At 43.2% G+C, this 9,378-nt stretch overlaps 1 protein-coding gene across 1 annotated transcript; it reads right to left on the bottom strand.

The window, feature by feature from the left end:
• Positions 1–1,501: 1,501 nt before the first annotated feature.
• On the bottom strand, positions 1,502–5,907 carry krt98 (keratin 98). The gene is made up of 7 exons (XM_083766117.1): positions 5,485–5,907; positions 4,596–4,678; positions 4,110–4,266; positions 2,929–3,090; positions 2,621–2,746; positions 1,967–2,198; positions 1,502–1,653 (listed from the first exon to the last, which is right to left on the bottom strand). Exons 1-6 carry the CDS (start codon positions 5,836–5,838, stop codon positions 1,974–1,976), a joined length of 1,107 nt encoding a protein of 368 aa, XP_083622243.1. The 5' UTR covers positions 5,839–5,907; the 3' UTR covers positions 1,502–1,653; positions 1,967–1,973.
• Positions 5,908–9,378: the final 3,471 nt, after the last annotated feature.

The raw sequence follows: 9,378 nt of genomic DNA on the forward strand, positions 1-9,378 counted from the left end.
TCTGCTATTTTTTTGAAAAATCGAAGAACGACTGACATTTTTAGAATCTGATCTCAGGTCAGAATGGGTCAATCAGACCAATGTGTGTCCGGCGGAAACCTCGTATGAATCTGATCTCAGGTCAGACCTCCGAGGTCGAATCACCCGGAGGGTACGCACTACCAAGCCGTGCCCTGGAAACCCCCCAAGTCAAACACCAAATGCCTTGATAGGAGCTTTCTCCACTCTGCTTAGTCTGCTATAACAATATGAAACAGCTTTCCCCCTGCCGTTGTTGGGGAAATCAAGTAGTGCCTTCAAGAAGAGGCACCTCCTCAGTATGTGACTGTAATCCCACAAGGTCAAGGACTTTTAATCAGTCAACGTTCAATTTATACATCTGACTGAGTATCTGTAGATCAGTGATATGCTCTTTGAATATACTTTTCTCAAAGCCTGTATCTGCCAAAGCTTAAAAAAAGGCCTCATGGTGGCGCTAACAGGCCGATTCGTGATTTTACCTATAACTGCACAGTAATGCACACTTCAGCCACCGTAGAAGGGCTCATCTGGTGCTCACCAGGGACAACTTGCATCAGAAAAGATAATACCTTCATGTGCACTTCAGGAGACTATACCCAAAAATAAATAGATGTCAGTCTTAAGGCTCATACATAGTCTGGATTTACGGTGGTGGGGTGACCACCGAACTACAACATGACGTCATGAGCCGCGGTGAAGAGCAAACCACCGCCACCGCTCCAGCCCTTCTCTCTGTTTTTACTCACCACCGCTCAACGTTATTTCAGCTCCGGTGGTCAGCTCTCCACCGGAGCGGTGGTCAGCTCACCACTGAAAATCCAGACTATGAATAGGCCTTTAGCCAACCACGACAGAATATTTCCTTGGCCTCTCGAGGGAATGTGTGTGAAAACTCTCTCGCACACACACACGCACGCGCACGCACGCGCACGCACACGCACACGCGCACACACACACACACACACACACACACACACACACACACACACACTTGAGCTAAAATGATTGGGAACCACTGCTATGGAGCATACTATAAAAACTCCTGCACCCCATGACGAATTGAACAATGTGGACCCTGTTGTAAACAAGTGTAATGCTTAATTGGGTCGTCCACTCACAGTTAACAGTCTTTGTATTGAGTTTGTGCTTAAAATGTACTGTAAATTCTACAAACTGTTAATAAATATTTCAATCAATCAATCAATGACTGACATATAGCCCTGCAGCTGGGTAGGCAACCAGGCCTGGCAGGCAGAGCACACTTTTCTAGTTGTTAATTTGAACACTGTTATTCAACACTTTCATCTGTGATCATGGTGCAATTGATTTTGCCACACTTTTTAACAGCTGCTATTACTTTACACTAGTAATGTGTGATCTACTGTCACTCAAGTATGGCCTTCAGGTATAGGTTTTCCACCACTGCCTGTCAGTCGATTATAGAACAGGCTCATAAAGGAGTTAACACCACACAGTATAGTCTGATTTCATTGCATGATCTTTATTGATTATTGATGATGTCGACTTCAATTTAGTCTGAGATCTCATCCACATCCACGTCCACTGTCTGGCAGCTCTCCACCACCCTTCCATCGATAACGGTCTGAACCACGGTGATGGTCTTCGTAACCACTACAAAACAAAACGTAAAAACAACAAACAACAATTATTGAGCGTCTAAAAAATATATGTAACTAATGTAGACATATGTTAGAACGTTCTTGGGGAAATGTTTCTTACCTTGCTTTGTGCTGTTGATGAGGGAGAAGAAGCAAAAGAAAGTTAGTATTTATTTGTTTTTCATTTCACTTTCAAATTCTAATAAAATAATCGGCACTCAGTGACTGACTGCTATCTCTTGCACAGGGATCTACTCTCTCTCTCTCTCTCTCTCTCTCTCTCTCTCTCTCTCTCTCTCTCTCCTCTAACCTCTAAGCTCCACTACGCCCTCCTCACCTCTCATCTTCTCCATCCAGCAGCCTCCTGTACTCTGCAATCTCCCTCTCCAGCCGTGTCTTGAGGTCCAGCAGCATATCGTAGTCCTGTCTGTTGCTGGCGATGCTGGCGTGGAGCTGTGACAGCTGCTCCTCCAGGCTGCTCACCATGGCCTGATGCCCTGCCAGTTGGTTGGCATAGCGCATCTGTGTCTCCATCAGCGTCTCTTCCAGTGATCCTTTCTGTTGGTAGAGGGTGGAGGGTGAGTGTCCAGTGTGTTGTGATGGTTCACCACACTTTGGTTAAGCACTGTGCAACCTAATGAAAGTCAACTAAAACTATCTGTCAATCAATCAATTGATCAATCGACCAATCAGTCAATCAATCATTCAATCAATCAATCAATCAATCAATCAATCAATCATTATTGCCAAATCACAATGTGACTATTGGTTCACACATGGAACTAAACCACAACAAATTAGTCTTTACTAGTAGTATCTAATGGCATACTATTATAATTATTCTGTAAATACATTTTTAAATGAATGATGACATTGTAATGGATAAATATGAATGAGTACTGATAGTAATGCTTAAATGTATTGCAAGCAGTAGTAGTAGTACTGTGTAGGCAGAGTAGTGTTTTCTCTTCATGACATACCATGCTTATGTGTGACTGCAGTTCAATCTGGAGCCTCTGGAGGGTGCTCTTCAATTCCTTCGACTCTGTGCGAGTCTCCACCAAAACGGTAGAGCACATGCTCACATCCTTCTCCACAGCTGTAATCTGAAAACGCAAGAAAACAACACCCACAATATTACAAATTGAATCCGTCTTTGCGTCACAAAGTTCAGTAAACAAATAATATATTTCAACGTTTACAAAAATGACCCGAAGAAAGAATGTTTTTGGGACAAAATATATTTGTACTATTTTAGATATAGCCTACATCTAAAACAAAAGAATACCTTGGTCTGATACCAGGACTCCAGCTCCCTGCGGTTCTTGGCGATGGCCCCTTCGTAGTGCTCTCTAATCTCAGACATGGTCTGGTTCAGGTCCACAGAGGGTCGGGCGTCCACCTCCACATTCACCTGGCCTTGCATCTGACTCCTCATCATGACCAGCTCCTGCACGGGGCAAAACAAGGCAAGAACCCAAGCTTAAATTGTAGTTTATTGAACTGCAAAAGCAGTTGCTGGTACAGGTGGAGTGTGCGTGGAGTGTGCGTGCGTGTGTGCATGCATGTGCCACCCAAGGGCATGAGCTATGACCTAATGGGGAAAAAGAATAATATGTGGAAGTGTGGAGTGAAGGAAGAGGGAAGAGAGACAATGTTGTTTTTATCAAAACATTCCCCATAAATTAATCCCCAGAGTGACATGAGCAGAGGTCAACCAGAGGTTTATCACATTAAGAGGCTGTAATATTACACCATATGCATCCTGATCTGAAGGTCATTGTTGCTCTGCTCATTGTGCTCCATACAAAGTAAAACCTGGAGTGTTCATTTAAGTCTAATCTAATGTATTGTGCTATGCACTTGTTTCTTGTAATTTGGTGATCTAAGTTATATAGTCTACTCTGGACAAAAGTGTCAGGTCAAATGCCTAAAATGTAAAATCAAAAAATGATAACATCAATATGAGTCGCACTATTATTGTTATTTCATCTCCATGTCTTTAGGTAACAAAAGGCAAACATTTCGGCTATCCAGCCTTTGTCAGCGTCCATACTGTATACTGTTTTCCTGTAAAATGTTAGCCATTCTCATGTGAACAGGCCACACCTCTAAACTCTAGAGTTTAGAGGTGTAGAAAGGTAAGCTTGCACCCACACAAAGAGAGCACATCTGTAAACGCCTGAAAAATGGGGACCTATAGCTGTCATCCGATGAATACCTGCTCTGCTTAGGTTTTAGGAAGATGGATGGTGTTTACCTAACTAATCCTACACCATTCTGTTGTAGACACATACTTTCAACATGCCACTTACTGTAGAAAGCATGGGTGTGGTTCTGGGAGTCTGTATGTAGGAGTTGTCAGCAGAGGTGAGGGGGGCTTTATAAATAGTACATGTACATGTTGGTACATGTACATGTACATGTACATGTTGAATGAAGAGACTTTAATAATAGACGTCTGCTTACCTCTTGATGGTTCCTCTTGAGCATAATAAGCTCGTCCTTCAGGCCTTCATATTGGTTCTCCAGGTCCATGCGGGCCAGGTTCATGTCGTCGAGAACCTTCCTCAGCCCACTGATGTCCGCATCCACAGCCATCCTCATGGCCATCTCATTCTCATACCTGGAGAACACATTTAACATGACATTTTTCATACAATTCTCCTGCAGAAAATGGGACACCTCTCATCAGAGATGTGACACGTACTGGCTTTTTCACGACACTTTCATAAGGGTTGAGAGGGCAAAAGTGAAAGGTTGTGGTTTGTTGTTAAGATTAGAACTCAGAAGCTGATACGTATGATTTCACACCGATGCAGATGTGAAGTTCCACACAACTGGCACACTGGGTTAAAGAGGCACTCGCTTATAGACATGAATGGGCCTCGATATCTTTACTCGAGTCGCACAAAATGACAACACCCTTTGACATAATACACCCACGTCACTCACTTCATCTTGAAGTCATCAGCAGCCAGTTTGGCGTTGTCAATGTCCAGAATGGTTTTGGCATTGATCCTAGAGGCCAAACGGATCTGAGGAGAGAAGAAAGGCAAAGGATGAAGAATGTTTCAGCCATTGGTTAAGAACATAATACCTCTGACTGTATGTACGACAAGCATCCTATCCTTTCTGTGTCTTCTCTGCTAGTGTTAGAATAGGACAGGCTAAAAGCAGGGGGTTAGATGGACAAAATGCAATTGATTTTTTCCATCTACTTCAAGGTGTTCCAGCCACTGATGGGGGTATACAGTAGCTACGTACATCTACATGATGATTTTTCAGATAGTTGATACTTGCACAGATGGAATGCAGCCTAGCCTTGCATGACAACTATGAGACAGGAACACATGAGCTCAGGGTGATAGATTTATTAAGTACTGACTGAGTACTTGAAGCAGCAGAAGCAGAATTATAGTTGCAATGACGACATGTTCCAGGATGAAAACGCGTGAAACTATTCTTCTTGACAAATAAGAAAGTGTTCAAAGTGGCCCTTTTGGGCATTTGGTTTAGGGGTGTAGAAACCTTTTGTAAACATAACATTTGCTACATGGCCGGTAGCGTGTACCGAACGTGCAGGGAAACAGGATAAAGAAGAATAACTGGTCTCTTCTCTTTCCACACTTCCTCTAGAAACAAACTGGTCAAACTACTGAGACTGGTCTCAAAATAAAAAAATGATAACATCACATTTTGTTTCTTCCCCTCTTTCCCACAGACTCTCTCTCTCTTTCACTCTTTCTGTTTCCTTTTGTCTCACACACACACACACACACACACACACACACACACACACACACACACACACACACACACACACACACACACACACGCGCACCTTGTCCTTCAGGTCATCGATGGTGACGAAGTAGGCCGAGTAGTCGTGGCTGATGACGGTCTTATTCTGGTACCACTCTCTGATCTGCCTGTCCAGCTTCTCGTTCTCCTTCTCCAGGGAGCGCACCTTCTCCAGGTAGGAGGCCAGGCGGTCGTTCAGGTTGATCAGGGTGGCCTTCTCGTTGGCGCCGACGTGGAGGTCCAGGCCGTCGGCCAGGTTGAAGCCTCCCGTGGACGAGGTCTGAGAGCCGAAAGCGAGGGGCGCCTGGGAAGAGGAGATGCGGGTCCCGCGTCCTCCCGCTCCCCCGTACACGCTGAGGGTGCGCTGGCCATAGGATCTGCTGCTGAAAGACATGGTGAGAGGATCTAGAGAAGGATGGCAGGAGAGAGCAAGTTGCCTGTTAGATGAGCAGTGGACAGCATCACGCTCAGAGACCCACGTTATATACCTTGCACGCACAAAAAAGTGGGTTGGGCTGGGGCGGAGGGTGGTGATGGCAGATAACGGAAGAATGTGGCTTCTCTCTGTCACACACACACACACACACACACACACACACACACACACACACACACCCCTTCATAGGTGAGGTGTGGTAGATGGACAGGGGGCGGGGGGTGGGGGGGTCTCTTACAGGTACAACCTGTGCTTCAACATTTCAGTGATTCTGGATGAATGCAGGAACGGACATTCCCAGAATACCCCCTCCTCCCTCTTCATTGTGTTAATTGTTTATTGTTCTGTGGCACTAATGCCCTGTCTGAAAAGCGTCCACCTCCCATCACGGGCATGGCAGAGTGTCTGGCTGGAAATGTGTACACAACATAAAGTACATATAGAGACACACACACACACACACACACACACACACACACACACACACACACACACGTGTGTACGTGACCCCTTGCTCTCCAGCCGTCACACCTTAAACAGCTATTAAGAGCAGTGTGTCTGTAAAACACTCACTGAACTAATTGCTCACTCCAGTGACAGAAATTTCACTTCAGTGAAAGTGTGAAATGTGTAGGTTTAAGTGCATTTCTAAAGATAGCCCAGCTTATTGGTATAAGCATCACATCCACATTGCCTCACTTCAACTGAGGGCTTCAATTACATGTATTGCATGTCGTTTGCCTCATAGCTTTTTTGAGCGTTTGCCTCAAAGGTTTTCAGGAAAGAAGAAATACAATTTTGACTTACTGCGGGAAAATAAATACTTTTTTTAAGTCAAAAATACAATTAGCCTAAGTCGTGTTATTTCTCAGCCTATGGAATGCTTGTACATTCAAAGCCATTTATGCCTTCTACAGTTGACTTTAAATCATGTTCTGCCAGCATTCTGATAGGCTGAGGAGGACATAGGCAATGAGGCACAATGAAGCAGTAGTGTTAGGGTTAGGCAGAATTGTCAATTTGGTCATTATGCTATGTGGCTAAAAATGTTTTATAAGTTTGTTTATGAAAAGTTTTTGAAAGTTGTTTCAAGCAGGAGGCTTATTTGTGCAGTGACAAACAGACAAAGGGCCCCTGCTGGAGGCATGACCAAACATAGTTTTTCCTCAACCGCAACCTGTCCAATAACGTTAAAGGTGTAGCTCGTAACCTAGGCGTGATGTTCGATTCCAGTCTCCAGTTTAATCAGCAAGTGACTATAAGGAGTGTTTTGTTCACAGCATTCCTAACAAAATACCATTGATGAATATTGATGATGAGAGTTACATAAAATAATTTAAATGAGATGCATATATGTACAGTATGTGACTTAACTTTGTTATATAACTTTGTTAATTGTTATATAACTATAACTTTGTTAAAGTCCGAAGGCACATTATGTCAGTGGAGGAGATGTAGTTGGCCCTTGGGTGTTTTAATATTTTCTAATATGAAAAAGGTTTGGACACACCTGTTTTAAGCAGTCACTACATATAGACATATAAAGGCCTCTTCCGGCTCTGAGGCGCCTGTATCTCAACGGAAGGCAACATGGAGGCAATGGCGATGCGTGATTGGATTGCATTGGCAAGCTTTCCCGAGATTCCTTGCGTACAGTGGAAGCAAAACGAAGGATTGATCGATCGAAAGATATAATGTGATTTATGTACTATGATCATGTGACATGTATCTATATGGCATGCATTGAAAGTTATGTTGTGCAATAATGTTGATATCTGATTCTGTGTCACATGAGCAGAGCCACAACGCCAAACTAAATGCAATAGCTTTGCAACCCATTCTGACCTGAGATCAGATTCATACGAGGTTTCCGCCGGACACACACTGGTCTGATGAACCCATTCTGACCTGAGATCAGATTCTAAAAAATGTCAGTCGCTCTTCGATTTTTCAAAAATAGCAGACCTACAAGCTCGTATCGCGCCACTCGGTGGCGCGATATGAGCTTGTAGATCTGCTATTTTTAAATAGCTAAAGCATAACACCAAAATGGGTGCCCGGTCAGAATGGGTTAATGGTAATGGTCAATCCTGAGCTGAACTGAAGAGTCTTGAAATGAAATAAAAATATTTTATTGCAAAAGTGGTGAAATTGATAGATATTGTTATACACGCCCAAACGAAAAAGCTTGGCCGCATTTAACTTGGCAGTATTTGGCTCTGCCTGCTCTATTTGCGTCTTATTGCCTACATGGGTTTCTTCATAAACTGTTAGTGTTAACTGACAGATACATCATTGCAAATATTTTGGAATGTGACAAGATGAGAAGGACCTTGTTGTCAAATCAAGTGACATAACAGAGCCTGTCCAGTTCCCTACATTGACAATAGCAGCATCCTGACTCTGTTTAAGCAGAATGGAACAGAGCCTTATTTGGTATCACTGGTAACATTAAGGTCACTCAGTGTAGCCTAACAATAGTGTCCTTACAACCTGGTTACGGTACAAAGTCACTGAAGTTTTTCTTTTCTTTCACATTTTACCAGAATGCAGTATGATACGAAAACATGGGAACCAAATCTTTATATCCTCTGTGATAAACATTTACCAAAAGGAAAGAAACAAGCTCCAACCGGAGGACTGGCTGGCCAGCCGGCCGTCAGGTGGACCTGTGATGTCACATAATGTCACAATGACTCAGCCATAGCCATCTACAAATAAACTTTACCACATAAGGAGTTCCTTATATGCTTACTAGAAAGGCTCTGTTTATACACCAGGGGGCTCTATTTTCGTCCATGCTAAACCCCTTATCCCTAAACTACTTTGCCTTTTTTACTATTTGAAAAACATTTTTGAATAGTTAAAATAGGCAATCTACAGGCTCACAACGTGTCAATGTAGATCGGCTAGTTGAACTATTCAAAACTTATTTTCAAAATAGTAAAGAGCACGGACGAAAATAGAGCCCCAGAGCTGGGTCACTCTCCAGCTAATTAGCTACTTGGTTTGACAAGACAGCAAGGTCCTTCTCATCTTGTCACATTCCACACCTCTCCAACAAGCCTCATACAGTACGTATTGCTATGACGATCCAGTCACTACAAAGTAGAGGCAATATTCTAGATGTCTTACATTTCTGCCTGTGTTCAAATGATATGACTAGTATAGGGCTACATTTTTGTTCGATCTTTCTAAATACACTTTTTGGGGATTTAGCAGTGGGGAAGGGGTGTTCCCCCACTAAAGTTGGTATTCTGGATACCGGTCTAAATCCCTAAAACACCTCCGTTACTCGTTACATTATGCATAGGTGTTTGGGCGTTACAATAATGAAACCAATCACCTTGCCCCAAGCCATTGGCTGGGTTTTCCTGAATATATATCTTTTTTTAAGAGTAAAGAGAGCCTATACTAGCGGTCCAGCAGTTCAAATATTATTAAATTAAATGTCAGAATGGTAGACCGGAGGCCTGAGGCCTACCATACCAGGCCTCA

Source organism: Protomyctophum parallelum (genome assembly GCF_964188405.1).
Source record: "Protomyctophum parallelum genome assembly, chromosome: 5".
Lineage (NCBI taxonomy): Eukaryota > Metazoa > Chordata > Actinopteri > Myctophiformes > Myctophidae > Protomyctophum > Protomyctophum parallelum.

Excerpts from the sequence above, each read along its gene's own strand:
- krt98 (XM_083766117.1), bottom strand. The coding sequence starts at position 5,838 with ATGTCTTTCAGCAGCAGATCCTATGGCCAGCGCACCCTCAGCGTGTAC. Across the intron at positions 4,679-5,484 it reads TCGATGACCTGAAGGACAAG|ATCCGTTTGGCCTCTAGGAT; the intron begins GTGCGCGTGTGT and ends TTCTCTCCTCAG. Across the intron at positions 3,091-4,109 it reads TCAAGAGGAACCATCAAGAG|GAGCTGGTCATGATGAGGAG; the intron begins GTAAGCAGACGT and ends TGCCCCGTGCAG.